The sequence below is a fragment of the Desmodus rotundus genome, chromosome 10 (genome assembly GCF_022682495.2).
Source record: "Desmodus rotundus isolate HL8 chromosome 10, HLdesRot8A.1, whole genome shotgun sequence".
Lineage (NCBI taxonomy): Eukaryota > Metazoa > Chordata > Mammalia > Chiroptera > Phyllostomidae > Desmodus > Desmodus rotundus.
In genome coordinates, this window is record NC_071396.1 from 80,249,529 (window position 1) to 80,266,912 (window position 17,384).

At 37.6% G+C, this 17,384-nt stretch overlaps 1 protein-coding gene across 1 annotated transcript in view; it reads right to left on the bottom strand.

The window, feature by feature from the left end:
• Nucleotides 1-17,384, bottom strand: part of CDH2 (cadherin 2) — a 206,607-nt gene that overhangs the window by 42,542 nt on the left and 146,681 nt on the right. Inside the window, exons 3-7 of the mRNA XM_053913141.1 lie at nt 16,319-16,545; nt 14,473-14,619; nt 12,586-12,741; nt 8,462-8,606; nt 6,254-6,426 (exon numbers count right to left, since the gene is read on the bottom strand). Of these exons, the coding sequence (XP_053769116.1) occupies nt 6,254-6,426; nt 8,462-8,606; nt 12,586-12,741; nt 14,473-14,619; nt 16,319-16,545 (848 nt within the window). The remainder of the gene's footprint in view (nt 1-6,253; nt 6,427-8,461; nt 8,607-12,585; nt 12,742-14,472; nt 14,620-16,318; nt 16,546-17,384) is intronic.

Consider the following 17,384-nt stretch of genomic DNA (forward strand, 5'->3'; position numbering starts at 1 on the left):
ACTATTTTTAGTTTCTGTGGCTGCCAGCAGTCCCTATGTCTGCCCGTTCCTGCAGTATGCTCACATAGGGACCCCGCCCGGGGCCCTTGTTTTGTCAGTGTTGTATGGCTGGCATGCACATACCGCCTCACGGGGCAAGCCAAGCGGTAAATACTTGCTGAACTGTTTTCAAATTATAGTTGATGTACAACATTACATAAGTTCCAGGTGTACAATATACTGATTTGACACTTTTATACTTTATGAAGTGATCACCATGGTAAGTCTAGCAACCGCCTGTCACCATACCAGGTTATTACGATATTGACTGTATTCCCCACGCTGTGCATTGCATCCCTGTGATTTATTTCTTTTATAACTGGAAGTTTGTGCCTCTTATTCCCCTGCACTTTTTTTTGCCCATCTCCCTTTCCCCTCCCCTCTGGCAACCATCAATTTGTTCTCTGTACCTGTGAGTTTGTTTCTCTTTTGTTTGTTCATTTGTTGTTTTTTTTTAAGATTCCATATGTAAGTGAAATCATACAGCATTTATCTTTCTATGTCTGATTAATTTCACTTAGGATAATAGTCTCAAGGTCCATTCATGTTGTTACAAATGGCAAGATTTAATTCATTTTCATGAGTACATAATATTTCCACAGGGTGAAATATTAAGTTTAGTTTACAGTTGTTTGCATGGAAAATAATACAATAATTAACATATGATAATACAATAAATTATGTGTCTTGTGTACTCACAACTATAAACCTACTTTTGCCCTACCCTATATTTAACACATTTTCATTATCCATTCATCTATTGATGGAAACTTAGGTTGCTTCCATATTTTGGCTTTTGTAAATAATGTTGTAATGAACTTAGAGGTGTATATATCTTTTTGAATTAGTGTTTTGGACTTCTTCAGATAAATACTCAAAAGTGGGATTTCCAGGTCATATGGGAGTTCTAGTTTTAATTTTTCTGTTTTTCATAGTGGCTGAACCAGTTTACATTCCCACCAAAAGTACATAAGGGTTCCTTTTTCTTCACATCCGCACCAACACTTGTTACTTGTTGACCTTTTGCTTTCGAATTTGTGGTTGGATGGATGACTAGATGGACGACCTTGGGCCCTGCATTACATTATAAAAATTTTTAAAGGATTTTATTTATTTGTTTTAGAGAGAGGGGAAGGGAGGGAGAACGAGAGGGAGGAAAACACCGCTGTGGGAGAGAAGCACGGACGGGTTGCCTCTCGTACACACCCTGACCGGGGACTGAACGTGCAGCCCAGGCACGTGCCCTGACCACTGCCATTTCGCTTTGCGGGACGACACCCAACCGAGCCACACTGGCCAGGGCAGGAAAAACCAGCTTCTTAATCTACATGGCTAGCTATCACTTATTCATTAAAACCTATCCTGGCAAGACAAACCAGCTCACTGTTTCCCAAACTACAGAGATTCATATACTGTTTTCCCAATTCTGCCACTGCTCATATTTCTATACCATGAGCCACTTATGTTAATGTTACCTTGATGTTAACTCCCTTTAAAAAAACCTCAATTTATTGTAAGAATACCATCAATGGAAAACTAGCATCGCTTGCCATATACATAACTGTAAAAATAAACACAGTACAATCCTCGTACTCTGGCAGTCTCTACTTGGTGGGATAGCATCGGTCGTCTATAAACATCCTATTTGTGGTCTCTGGTTTTATTTAGAGGTTTCCCTACGTGTATCAATTAAAATTATTACACCTGTGTACTGGACTATTGAAACACTGAACTAGGGAATATAAGTGAATGAAGAGGTAGGAATATTCAGTCATTCATTTAGCCAACACTTAATGAGTATCTACTAGATGTGAGGTAATGGAGTATTTACTTGAATAAAATAATGAACAAAACCAGAGGTGGCCTTGTTGATATTAGGGAGGGGGACATTTATTGCATCACGGAACCAAATACACAATGCAACTATAGAAAGGATGGGAAGAAGTGATCGGAGAAACCTTTAACGGGGCATCTGCACCCGTTCCTTAGAGCATGGGGGGGACGGGTGCACGAGGCGTATTGGAGGTCAACTGAGAGGGACCTGACGACTAATATCAAGATGAATTAACGGCAGTGTGTGTTAAAGGCGAGGAGACCTTCGTCTTTGAGGCAGAGGAGAAGGTGGCAGTGTTCCCATGAAACTGGAAATTCCCTAGGAATCAGAGATTTGGGGAGACAATAGGTCTGCTTTTGAATGCACTGGCTTAGGGGTTGAACATTTAAGTAATCTTGTCATAAGAACTTACCAGGGAAGTATGGGTTTGTAAACTTGTTCAAATTTAAGTGTGAGGCCCCTAGTTCCCCCATGTGTGAAACGGGGCCGATAGTACTACCGACCTTGTAAGGCAGCAGTCTAAAACGTTTTTGAATGCTAAATATGTTGACATTCTTCTAAGTGCCTTAATAATAATAAAGCATAATTAGCATTTGAGATTGAGCACTAACTATGTGCCAGGCACAGAGCTAAGCACTACACATTACCCCATTTAGTCCTCACAATAAGGCTGGTAGATTTTTTAAATCTTCATTTTACAGATGAGAAAAGCAAGGCCTGGGGAGGCAAGGAGACTTGCGCACTGACACCCGGCCGTAAGTAGCAGGGACAAGATCTGAACCCAGGTATCTCTGAGTTCCAAGTCTGTACCATTAATCACCCTGCCCTGTCAGTGCCTTCCACAAAAGCCATAATATATGTAGGGTACATGTGCACCCTGGAGGGGGTAAACAGGCAGAAAGCCAAATTTTAAGTAGATGGGGAAGGAGTGGGAGTTGAGTGGTGAGTATGAGCTGCCCTTTGAGGGGTCTGGTGTTGAAAGGAAGGAGAAATCTCACAACATGAATATTTCTCCAGGGCTCCTACTCAGAGTGAATGGACGAGGGACACACTGGCTTCCCCGAATACTGGAGGAAGAATGCAGACGTAATGTCTCTGTAACACAGTCTTTGTATTTCTAGAGGAGCGCACAGGCTGCTGTGGGTGCTGAGGAGAGGGGGGAGGACTGGCTGCCAGAGAGTGAGGACGAGCCTGCTAGAGAGATAAGAAAGCGATCTTCAGGCAGAGGGAACAACAGACACAGCAGAATATAAAATGCAGATTTGTAGAAGAAATTGCATGTGGTTGTATGAGTGGTTGGGCATCATTTTCTCATGAGTAGGAGGCAAGACATTCTAGGACAGCAGGTAGGCTAAAGGAGGCTTTGGGGCCAAGGTCACAGAGGGTCTGGCATGCCACTTTAAACAGTGACATTCCTGACTTCATGCTGTGGGTTGCGTACACTCATTTTACCAGAAGGAAAAATCAGCGTGTCTACAGATTATGAAGGAACCTGCAGGGCTGGTAGGAAGAAGCCTGTTGAGAAGGGAAGACTAAGCCAACAGAACATAGAAGAACATCCTTCAGGGTAGAATTCAGTGTTCCGGGCACCTGTAAAAGAATTATTAGGCATGGAAAACAGGAAGTATAATTCTTTCTTTGCCATGAGAAAAATTTTGGTAAGGAGTCAAAGTAATAGTGCTCACACTGTAGATGCTGAAGCTGGATTTATGATGGCAATGTGGGAAAACAGTATCTAATATGTATTGGGCACTACACTGATGCTGTCTGCTTTGTGTTACATAATCCTTACAACCATCCATGAGGTAGGTCACATCTTATCCCTGCTTACAGATGTGGCGGCTTGGGTTGCAGGGTAACACACTGAAGGTCCAACAGTCCAGAACAGGCAGAGCCTGAATTCCAACCCAGGGAAGCAGAGGCGGATTCTTTATAGTCAGGGCATGGATGCAAAGAGAACAGGGTGGAGAAAAAAGAAAACGGCAGAACTAGGCACGTAATGCAACAGGAAGTGAGGTGGAGATGAGGAAGAGAGAGAGAAATAAGTAAACAAATACATAAAGAACGAACACTGGGATATGTTGTGGGTACAGCTTAAGTCTGGGAAACCTGACAAACTGATCTTTTTTTAAATCTGGAGATTAAAAGAAAGTAAAAAGCTGAATCTTAGTATTTCAATCATTAGAAGTTCAATCACTTAAAGGTGTCAGATATTCTGGGAGAATGATAACTGAAATTACTTCTAACAAAAAGAAAACTGTAAATTCTAATAGAAATAAAAGAATCTGCAGCCTTTACGAGGCCTAAAGAAGAGTAATTTATTCCCGGCTTCAGGCAGAATTACCATAAACCATCTGAGATAGACACATTTTTTTCTTTGTTAAATGACTTTTGGAAAATGAAGGTTTTCCATAATTTTCCCTCCTAACTCATCGTTGTGTTTAATAATCTTGCTGTCAAGAAGTTGTTTCTCATACTGTATCTAATCCCTGATCCTACAGTTTCAAGTCCATTTCCACATTCATTTCATCAGGGGGAGTGAGTAGCTGCCTCTCCCTGCTGAAAGTCTTCCTGACCCATGACTAGGGTCTTGCTTCAGACTTTCATTCTCTAAACTAAAAAGTCTCTTTGATTTTTAAATGTGGTTGGTCTGCTTTAGTAAAACGAACACTCTATGCTTCTTTCTTGTCATAAAACAGCCAGGCTAGATGTGATATGAGTATTTCTGTATGGGAACAAGATGAAGCCACATTTCTGTATCTCACAATGCAAGTGTGACTGAAAGAGAAATACTATGCCTGGGAGATGAGTTACACGTACCTAGTATGTGAGCAATCTGGCCCTCGAGAAAGAATATAAAAACATACCATATTCTCATATAAATATGGCATTCATGCTCAGTTTATTAGCATTTGAGAACAGTATTTCATACAGTGATGGAAAAGGTGAAAAGATATCCATGTCTTGAATAGCACTACACTAAAAGTACTATTGCAAAAACTAAATTTCGACAATCTCTAACACAAAACATTCCTAGGGAAAAAATCATTGACACCTGGAAGTTAATAGGTACAATGAAATAAAGACAGATGCCTAACTCCTAAGTAAGGCTCTGAGCTCAGTAGTGAATGAAGTAACCTTAATTGGGTTAAGTTATTTTATTGAAGTGCTTCTAGCACTATATAGCCTATATAATTAATTATAATAGTAATGTTTTCTTCGACCCACTTCAAGTGAGCACTACTAGGATAATAAAAACCAACTCTTAAAATTCTTGTCAGTAATATTTATTATGATAGGTATATTGTTTCATGTTGATGTACATAGCTTGAGATCTCATTACTCCAAAAGGCTGGCTGGGCCAGAAATCTACAAAACAGGGATCCCTATCAGTTGGCACTTTGGTAATTCACTCATACAATGATTACTGATGGTCAGTGATGACCTTGAGAATTTCTTGAGAAAATGGAAAGAACAGAATAGAGAAAAGTTGTAAAGGATTCATTAGGGCTGAGATTTCAGGAAAGAATTAAGTAGGGCTTGAATTGGAGCATAAGGAAATAGAAGGGTCAGGATCAAGAAGAAGGTGCAAGGTGTTTCTGGTAGAAGGAATCATGAGAGAAGACACAGATGTGCGCACAGGTGTGCGGGAGCAGGGTGAGCTGGGGTCCGTCGGTGAGGAGACCACCTGGAGTTCACCGAAATACCCCTTCCCTCTCAGACTGTGCTACTACATAGTATTTCAATACCATCCAATGTTACGCTTTTTCAACCAAATACTATGCCAGAAGAGTGTTCATCTCCATTTATAACTTGAAAGACAAGTCAGTAGAATTAATGCAGTTATTAGTGTTCAAACTTGTTAAAAACATTCATTCTAGAGTTAAGAGGAAAGTTCTAACAATAAGATAATCTCCTTTGTACTAAACCAAGCTCACCGCAGAGGCTACAAAAATCGAATCACACACATATTATCTGTAGCCTCTTAAAAATAGGAATGTTAATATTTATCTTAAATTTATACACGCATTATTTGGGCATGGTTTTTAGTTCAGTTCCTCACAAAAACCGATTATAAGGCCAAACAAAGGAAATGCCAATGATTTTAAAAATTAGATACCACAGGTATCTAATTAACTTAGTCAATTATCACACTAAATATTATATAGACTAACAATGTCAGACTAGCAATGAATTACCTCGCATACATATATTATTTAACCAATTTGAAGCTGTGTAGAAAACAGTGCAACAGATTTCTTAGTGGACATTAACATTGAATAGTATTGTGGATACATTATTGCCCGGAGATAAACTGTATGTGATACCATGCACCTTTAAGATTAGAAACAAATTAAAAACAGTGTTTGGTTGGCTTACTTCTCTGTCAAGTCCAGCTGCCACTGTGATAATATCACCAGTCTCATTGTTGATGGTAAACATGTTGGGCGAAGGGGTGCTTGGAGCCTGGGACAGGATCCTGTACCTCAACATCCCATTTTGGGTGTTTGGATCATCATCATCAATAGCAGTGACCGTCATCACGTATGTTCCTAGACACAATACACATGGAAAATGAATGGTCGCCCTTCATTTCAGGGCCTCCTCCATAGAAGGTATATTTACCTCTTCATTCAATCTCAATTTCACTTTTTCAGAACGAACATTGACTTGATTAAAAACACTATTGATCGGCATAGTATTCACTTTAAAAAATATAAAACCTGGCTTAGTTACTTGAAAGGAAAACTGTAAAACATTTATACATTTAAAAAGACTCAATTTTTTCATAACTGAGAAGACAAATTCATTACATGATTCAAGGAAAGGATGACTTCAGACTTGCATTTATAGAGAATGCAAATTAATAATACAATGCCCTTAGCAACCTATATTATGGCCACTGATTCCTTCCCTCCACTGTATTTTCTGCACTTTCTTCTGTTATGCAGTAACATCTGAAATCACATGCTGAGCGTGACTCTCCCCAGTGCCTAAGCCACTTTCGGAGAGTAAGCTGTGTGCATAATGATGAACACTCCATTTCCTCAGGTCATAAGGAATCATTCCATGCATTACTGTTTTGGTACATTGCATAGGAGTTTGGCACTGTGGTTCATTATTTTGTAGGAGATTAAAAGAACACTGCGACAAATTCAAGGCACTTCAATTTATTAGATATTTTGAAAGGAAATCTACAAAGCATTAGGATCAAAAATAAGTTCAAATTAGCTAGACAAACTATAATTTACAAGTGGAGAGAGAAGTCATTATTATTTAACATGGTTTGTTCTGTGGGATATTTATAAGACTTGGATTATAAAAAAGTTCTACTTTAGAGCCTTTATAGTTGCTGTTCCTTTTATACAGTACCTTTTTTGCCCCAGAATTAATTAAGGTGTGGTCACACTATTCAAATCACTTTGCAGAGGCTGAGCCACTAAAGAAGACACCCTTTCGGGTTATATATCATCCCTACACACCTTTTTATTCACCTTTGTGTATTTGCCTGCTTGTGTGTTTCTTCCCTACTAGAATTTAAGCTCCAGCGGGGCAGAGCCTAGCCTGTCACTGCTGTATCCACGGTGCCCAAACAGTGCCTAACACAAAGCACATGCTCTATAAACATCTGTTGAATGAATGAATTATTAAAGCAAAACAGTATGTTTCAGAATCTTGAACCAAAATGGTGATTGCAATGAAATTAAACTCAAGATTCATTGTATTATGAAACCTCGCCTAGAAGAATGTTTTCAAAGTTACAAAACCAGCACAGGAAGTATACTCATGAGATGTCTGTACTTCACAGGATCATTTAAAGTCTTCCACATATTGTAGATGTTATGGAATTTCATGGTCAAATGCATAATAAATATATCTTTAATGTTTTTTTTGACAATTTTTGTGAAGCAGTACTTTTAAGAATGTTAGAAATAATAGAGGGAAAAATAAAATAATTTAAAAAAGGGAAAAAATGCTTGCAGTTTAAAAAACCAGTTTATCATCTTTAGAATATGTGTAAAAGATTTGTGTTTTAGTAAGGATGTGTTTATCATGCTTAGGTTTTACAGTATTTTAAAATAGTGAAAGAGACTAGTCTGAAAATGAAAGTGTGACTGAGAAGGAGCCACAGAAGGCTGAACTTCCTGCACGGCCCACCCTCCCACTCCAGCTGCCCCCTCCCTGGACTTCTTTCATGAGGTTACAGACGAGTGTATTTGGGCCAAGAAAAAAATAGAGGGCAGTGGAATGATATTTTTCGGTTTTCTCTCTTCAACCAGTGTTTCCCTAAATTACCTCCCTTTCTCCCTAAAAACCCTAGGAATGAGAGAAAACGACACCGAAAGGCTCACACCGTGACCCCCTTTCCTGATTGCGCAGCAGTGTTGCCTCCACCACATTGCCTGAAGTAACCTCCAGATCGTTGCCTCCAAACTTACCAGGCTCCAGCCCTGACTGGTGTGTCTCAGGGGACTGACTGGTGTGGCGTGCCAGCCTGTGAATCCAAACTTACCAGGCTCTAGCCCTGACTGGTGTGGCTCAGGGGACCGACTGGTGTGGCGTGCCAGCCTGTGAATCCAAACTTACCAGGCTTTGATCCCTCCGGAACTGTCCCATTCCAAACCTGGTGCAAGAACTCAGGCCTGTTATCATTCATATCAATGACATTGATGACGATGTCAATGGGGTTCTCCACTTGATTTCCATTAATATCCACTGCATGCGCCCTCAACTGTAAAAATAATTAGAACACAAAACTACTTAGCAGACTTACATCTCAAGTGAGCACATAAAACATACAATCGCCACGCAATCAAAATAGCATAGAGGGACTGAGAAGCAGAAAAACAAAAGCGACTCTTCCCACTGAAATTTAAGTTGGCCAAACTCCATGCGGAGTACATACAGTAGCAAAGAGCCCAAGGTGACTATCTACTAGGGATGGTGCTGGGAATTTTATGGATTTTAACTTATTCAATCCAAATAAAAGAGATTCAGGCAGAAATGACCAGCATCTGAAAGTGAAAAAACATTGAGCTTCAAAAAGGTGAAGTAACTTTGTTCTGTCTATTGACAGAACCTACACTCGAAGCCAGTTCTATTTAACTCCCAAATCCTTTTGCTCAATCAGTACATAAGATTCACAGTAATTAAAAATGCAGTACTGACCCAGAGTAGTCATATAGTTCAAGGGAACAGAAGAGAACTGCAAAGGAATTAAGTGGGTAGCAGGGAATTTTGACACTATGTTTTTTAAAATTATAAATGGTATTCATAAACATTACAAGATAAACATTAAATGTACATAAATACATGAAATGGTATTTCCCTCGCAGGCACAGATTCTCAGTTTTGTAGGTATTCTATAAATTTTATCTTATTCTTTTTAAACAAATGTGATCACTCAGCTACACTTGGCAGAATATCTTCCAAATCTTTTCATTGGCACATAGAGATCCGTTTCATTCTCTTCGGTAGCTGCGTCGTGTTCTATTGAATTGTTTCTTTTTAGCGAGAACGGCTTCTGTGATCTCCCTGTTCAGTGTGATGCTGGCAGCTGGTTTCTGTTGGGTATGCTTTATCAGGTTAAAGAAGCACAGACATAGCCTTTCTTACTTAGAGGTTATTTAATACATGAAGCAATGTAAGTTTTATTACTGTCTTTTCAACACCTATAGAAATAATCCCTGATGCCCCTTGACTTATTTAATATATTACATTAATAAACTCTTAATACTGAACCGTCCTTATAATTCTATAATTAATTAACTATTTTGTTATGAATATCACTCTTTCATGTGCAAAGAGTGAGAATCTGGAGATCAAGAATTTACCCCAAAATTGTCCAAAAACTATTTCCTGAGTATTAGCTGCATCATTAGATAGTAAGAATTCATATAGGAATAGAAATTCATAATTTTTTGTATGATCTTATTTATATTCATAAATTAGAGACTAGTCTAATTAGAGTCTGGTCTATTCTGTGCCATCTTTATCAAGTTTCCCTAGTAATGTGATGTTGTTTTTGTGAAAGGTCTGAAAGTTTTACTTCTTTACATTTTAGAATATAAAAAGCATGAGAATTACATGTTCCTTGAGGAGTCTTCCTCTGCCATGTATCAATATTTTAATTATGACCAAAATCTAAAAAAATGTTAAAGTTTCTACAAGTGTAAAAATCTAACAAATATATTAATGGGCACAATTAGAATCTAAAAACAAATGCATAAAATATGGAATAAAATTTTTAATTACTATGTGCAGATGATGAACCAGTGGGAATACTAACTCAGTACATGGGACAGCTGTCTAGCCACAAAGGAAAAACAAAGTGGATCATATCCCACTTCCTTTTTACTGTAACAAACTCCACAGAAATTTGGGTACAAAAAGAAACACCCACATTAAATTGGAGAGATTGGCATCTTGGAGATAAGAAGGCTTTTATCACCTCTAAATCCAGAAATCATGGTAAGTTATAGCAGCATAGGAATTATTAACACCGATTAAATCAAACAATAAAAGGGGAACACTACATGAAAATCATGCATTAATGTCCCTAATAGGTAAAAGGCTTTTAGTTAACAGAAGAGAAAAAAAATACACAATCTAAAAGAAAATTCCATATAAGACAAGAAGAGGGAATTCACTTTGATTGGATAGTCAACTTATGCAACTTAAAACATCAAGATAAATATTTTACAAAAATATTGGCAATAAATAATGCCTGGAATTGATCATGGAGTAGAGAAAATATATCTCCTATATCAGGGGTGTCAAACTCATTTTCACCGGGGGCCACATCAGCCTCGAAGTTACCTTCAAAGGGCCGAAATAATTTTAGAACAGTATAAATGTAACTACTCCTTAACTGTTAAGGAGTTGAAATTACATTTGGCCCTTTGAAAGCAACCGTGAGGCTGATGTGGCCCCCGGTGAAAATGAATTTGACACCCCTGTTTAGTGGGTAGGTGGTGAAATACAACACAACAATTCAGAGAACAATTTTACTATATATACAAAATAATACCAATTTAAACAATTTATTCCAAGGATATAATGAAAACATGTACAGACAAATGTTCATTGTTACATATACTTGCAAAATAAATTCAAAACTGAATTATCCAAATATCCACCAACAGACAGTTAAAATTATGTTACATTCATTCAACAGAATAATTTGGACCAATCAAAAATTATGATTTAAATAAATCATTTCTACTGACATGGAAAAATGTTTAATCTTATGATTTTGAAGTGGTAAAAGCTGGTTTCAGAGAATGGTCCCAATTTCAAAAGAATACATTTATGAATCTATGCATAGCAAAACATTTTACAGTATATCACCAAAGTGTTTTTAAAAAAGTTTAGTTTTATGTACTAGGATTACAAGTAATTTTTACTGAATTATTAATACTGTATTATTTGAAGTTTTGTTTTTATATCACTTGAAAAGTTTCTACAGTGTGCATATATTCTTCTAAAAGAAAATGGTACTTTCATCAAAAGTTTTAGTTATTCACATTGAAATTAAAGTAGTAATAATAAGCAATTTAGGTGTCTATATTGAACTCATGGAAAAATTGTTGAAATCTTATTCCAGGAAAATACACAAGTGACTATGAAAAATGAAAACAGAAACAAGCTTCTTGGAATTGATTATTTTAATACCAGGTAACTCTTGCATTCTGAAAGATTGAACACAACATTATTTTTAAGTTGGAAAAGTCAGGTTCAAACATATTCAGGGTAGGGCAAAAGTAGGTTTATAGTTGTGAGTATGTGAAACAGAATTTATTCTTGTATTATTATTTATTAATTATTATACTATTTTCTATATAAACAACTATAAACTTATTTTTACCTCACCTTGTATATATTTTAAAATATAAACATATAACTATATACATAAGTGGTTATAACTCAGTAAGAAAACAAAATATAGAAAAGTAAAGAATAAAAATTAATGTAAGAAATATGAGTAGTTAATATATCCAAGAAAAGCTTGCTCGTATTGGCCGACTGCTGAAATGGAGTGTCAGCAGGGTGATGAGGGAATGGGAGACCCCAGTCTCCGGCAGGAGTGCTGGAGTGGTGGTCTCTCTGGAGGGACTACTGCCCACAAACAATGAAACAGAAATGCGCTCTCCAGGATTGAGGTCCCTACTGAGTGGTAATAATAATACCAGCAGGGACAGGTAAATGGCAAATGGCAAATATAGACATCTATTAATAAGAAACTGTTTCAAAATTATAGATTATATATACTCTGGTTTCTCTTCAGAACATATAAATCTTTCACCTTTTTAAAATTACAGATTATACATTCAGTGGAATACTATACAGCTATTAAAAACATGATCTCTACATAACTTACAAGCAACAGTTTTGACCCCGTACATGTAAATTTGCTCCTGTGTGTTCTGAGCCTCCTATCTGAAAGCCAGTGTCAGCAAGTTAAAGGTAATGTGACTTTAGGCAATCTCACTTTCTTCTTCAGTACCATTTTTTTTAAACCACGGACATTCATCAATTCTATAAAAACAGTACAATTACTACAATAAGTTGAAAAGGCTACAAGTACATTTCGCATGTTAAAACTCTCAGAAGCAAAGCTTTAAGACTGAAACGAGAGGCAAACGTTAAACTCTGCACCCACTCAGAAGACTGTGAATAAATACACAGGGTATCAGCAGCTGAAGTCTTACATGAAATCGGGCTATCTGCTCACGATCCAGAGGCTTGGTCACTGACAGCTGACCTGAGATGGGGTTGATAATGAAGATACCAGTTGGAGGCTGGTCGGCTCCTGGCCCAGTCACGCTGTACCGCAGTGAAAGGTTTTTATCTCTATCAGACCTGATCTGAGGGTCAAGAAGACAATCACATTAAGTGAGAGACTAAATGAGCTCATTATCTGAGACACAGCATGCCACACCTCGTGCCCTTTTTCAGCTACAGACTTACACCGTCTCCTCCCAGAAAACCACTGAAACGCTCCCAGTCCTGTTCCTTGTCCTTGTTTCTTGGTGATAGGCTTCAGAAAGAAATGTTCCCTATCACCGGAAAGACTAGGGGCAAGGTTAACATCAGAAAGAACATGCACTAGAAGCAGTGCAAAAAGTCAAAATTCAGGAGTGTCAGTTTTTAAACAGTAACGGATTCTATCCTGGAAATTTGCAGAATATTAATCAAGTAACAGGTGTTGAATTTAATGAAAAAACATCGTTTGCCTTTTTGCATCAGTTTGGGTAAGAAATAGTTGTTTGACTACAGCGTGAAGTGGCCTCACTAGGGAAGGCGGAGATCATGGCGGAGCCTGGGAATCAGATTTCTGCACTTGCAGTGTGTGTACTGACATCATTCACTGCAACCAGGACTTCCCATATCACTTTCAGGTGGCACTTATCACCGCAAATTCCTTATCAATAACAAATCATACAAGATATGATTTAAAAATATATCCCTATACTCCCAAACATTATACCCATGGGCTACGTCCTTCTCCTCCAAACACCACAGTTCCTAGGAAAAATGAGTTGTGGATGAGCAATCTTAGGAGCAGGCGATAGAAAGGGAGGGGAAGGAAAGCACGGAGGAAGGGCGAGTACAGCAATACTGCAGGATGCGAGAATGAGATATTCATTAGGTAAAACGTGTAATAGGTAAGTAGACTTAGTCCAGTAATAGAATGTTGTTATTACTTTTAAAGTTAAAGCAAAATTATTTTTTCTCATTCTCCATTAAAGTAGAAAAATAAGAAACAACTTTCTTTGGGGTTATATTATTCATCGTTAAAGTGAATTATAGTGTGCAATAGAATAGCATATAGGACACAAAAGTAACTTATTAAAAAATACAGCTTTCGGTAAGTGTGTACTGGAATGCTAAATTAATCATCCACAAAAACATTTATTTTCTAATAAATGGCAATACAATGACTTTTTCTTATTTTCCTTTTGTAATAAAAAACGGGCTGCTAATTTTGCTAAACACATGGAAATGTCTGTAATTTTTTTCTCTGCATTTGATGGTATGCATTTAGAGTAACTGAAAAAACTGACTTTTTAGATTTGAAAGCCTATATTTTTGCACAGCCCCGGGGATTCTGTTAATGGTATCAGAGGTCATTTTTTTTTTTCATTTAAAAACTCTCAAATGCACTTAGTGTTGGCATTTTTAGCAATGATTGCTCCTTTATTTTTTCTGTGGCCGAAAAGCTATCTATAGAGGACAAAGAGCATCATGGAGAGGGCAGGTTTCAGGCAGGGAAGCCAAGGTGTGTGCGTTTTATGGCTAAAGGTATGGCATGGGTGTGAACACATGTTGGATTTAGGGTTTCTGTCTCCACAAACTGAACAACCTTGACCACCCACGGTGTGGAGGAGCTACAGGGAGCTCTACCTATAAATAATCTGAGATGATAAAAAAACGAGAAGGAGGCTCTTTACAACCCAAGACATTTCACCTATAGAAAATTATATTTCTTAGTACTTACATGTCGTAAACCCCACCTTGTAGGAAACAAATCGACAAAGACACCTCTAACACACACTTGACACATGCCACACAGACAGCGAAAATTGCCACCGTACCCTGACGAGCTCTTGAGGGAAAGGTCCTCTGGAGTTTTCTGGCAAGTTGATGGGAGGGATAACCCAGTCTCTCTTCTGCCTCTGTAGGTGTCCGTTGTGCTTAGTCAATTGTCTCGGGAACACTATTTCCTCAATTTCTTGCGATCCCTTTCCATTAAAATACAAGGAGACACTCCTGAGTACTAGGAGAAACATTTTCTGAAAGCATATTATTACCAATGGATACCCGAAAGCTTAGGAATCACAGTTTATCGTGAATAAGAAGATAAGTTGGGAGGCCCTTTCCTTGTCCTCCTACTTAAAATAATAGAAAACATCATATAAGTTTTGGGTTATACTGTTCATTGAAAAACTGAAATCCAAACCATTTATTATGTGGCCCAGCTGTGTAAACTATTTTCAGTTTCTATAAACCATGGTAGATAGTAGTTAATACTGAGCAAAATTTAATCAGACCCTTTTATGTATTTCTCATTAGTTTAAACCACAGTGCAGGTAATGCGTTACTGTACATTAAATTTAGATCTTGATGTGCTAAAATATAATTTGAATTCCAAGGGAAGTTTAATACATACTGCTAAGGAATGTCTCAAATATTTATGACCCTATTAAATCCCACAGAATTAATGCTGTAATTATTCTAAACCTATGTCAGCCATGATGGATGCTGTAGATGACCCACTTTGCACATGGGGTATTAATCTCTGCTGGGTGTCAACATTTTCTTCTGTTCTTCTTGTATCTGTAGACATTTTAGCCATTAGCCCTTGCTGCTTCGGTGAAAATATCCAAGCTAGTTTGCTGGAACACACTGAATTATCAACAACAAAAGCAACTTTTCACTTGATTAGTTACCAGTTTCTCCTTTTACATTACCCAGATAGCATGACTGCCCTTAACAGTTAACAGTCTAACACACTATATCCCACATAATGAAAGTCTGACACTGGCAGAAAAGAAAAATGATATATTTTCCTGTGATATATTTATTCATATTTAATTACTGGTGTATATATCGCATTTACAATTCAATACCAGGAAGGAATATGTGTATTCTTATCTCTCACAGTACAATAAATATACAAAATGCAATAGTCATAGTTCACAAAATGAAGAACTTCAGAATATGCATGTGGTGTCCCCTCATAATGGTTTCAAATTAACTCAAAGAAATGGAATATTCAAATGAGTAATGTTATAATAACTTTGCTGAAGAAGTTATTGTATGTTATTTAAAATTCTTAATCTGGTGACTTACACAAAATAAGTGCTCAATAAATTTTTGTTGAATTGAGTCGAACTGTACTCGGTTGGAAATGTATCTTATTTATTTTATCTTGGCTTAGAGCAGCTTCCACCGAGGGAGTGTATTATTCCTAAAAGTAATGTGGGTAGTATAAATAATTCATACTCTCCATTTGATTATTAAGGGACAAGACAAAAATCCAACACTCCTGGCCGGAAATGGATTCCTGTTACTAACGTCAATGTGAACTTCCCATCTAATAATGAATCTGTCGGGTGAAATCTTGCAAAGGAGTATTTATTTATTCCGTGGTTATATTTAACAGCTTGTAAAGCTTCTAAGAAATTTGAAACAAATAACTACTTCTAATTTAAGTGATAAATCTCAAAATGTAAACAAAGCTTTCAAATACAATTTTGGATTGATTAAAGTACATTTGGTCCAAGTAGCTCATAAGATTAGAAACACAACAAAATACTACTGAAGTGACTGAAGTTAATGCAAATTCAAATATCGGGCATCCATTCATAGGATGTGAAGCAAAGTATACATTTAGTTCAAACTGTAGAAGTCTAATTGTCAAACACGCAGATACTCTACCTTCATTGCGTCCTCAGGGGAGGCTGGCTTGAGGCTCAGTCTCACCGCTACCTGCCACTTTTCCTGCGTCTCTTCGTCTTGGGCGTACACCAGGAACTTCGCGCGCTCGGAGGACAGGGGGAAGCTTCTCAGGGCATACACCACGCCGTCTTTGTCCACCTTGAAATCTGCTGGCTCGCTGCTTGCATACTGTACTTTCCTTTTTCCATTGCAGTTGCTAAACTTCACTGTAAAAGATAATACATATGGAAGTCTAGTTCTACTCCCAAAGCAGAAACAACTAGTATCTAAATCTACAACCTGCTTAGGTTAAAGGATAAAATGTAGTAACATGAAAAACAAAAAATTTATTTTTACATCATTAAAGGCATTTTCATAGTAGACAATATCCAATTGTGGTTCTGAGATGTGGTCCCCAGCATCTTCTTGTTCCAAAGCCTTCCCTGTCCCTACCTCTCCCCTGGGTCTTGGGCCCACAGACACGTCTACTTTTCCCCCTATGCCTCTCACAAATGCTGCCCACCATCCCTAACAGACTCCTGCTCACCCTCAGATCCCAGCTCTGAGGGCAGAGCAAATCCCCTGCTCTCTGCCTGCACGTAGCAATCTGGACTCTACTACCAGTTTTGTAGCCATGCCTGACCCTCACTTGGAGAGGTGCTCCTGAGCAAGTTGTCTTGGCTCTCTTGTATACACTGTTTATACTATCTTGTATATTTTTATATCCTGAAACAGAGTCTTACTACATTAATTTTTGAACGAATAATTAAAGGAAGATAGCAACAGCATTTATTAATGTTGAATACCCACTATTCAGAATTACCCACTGTTCTAGAATTACAAAACCTATGGCAATTAAAAGTGAGTAATTTGCAATTTCTAGTCCTCATGGTGCTTATAGTGGCTCTATGAAGTATTAGGAATTTTATGCACTTTCAAACATATAAAAATAAAGGTATATATCAAAATAAATTTTAACTGAAAATATCTATGTCTTAAGAGGAGCAAAATCAATGATCTCATGTATCATCAGATAACAAGTTACACCACATACTTATGAATGTGG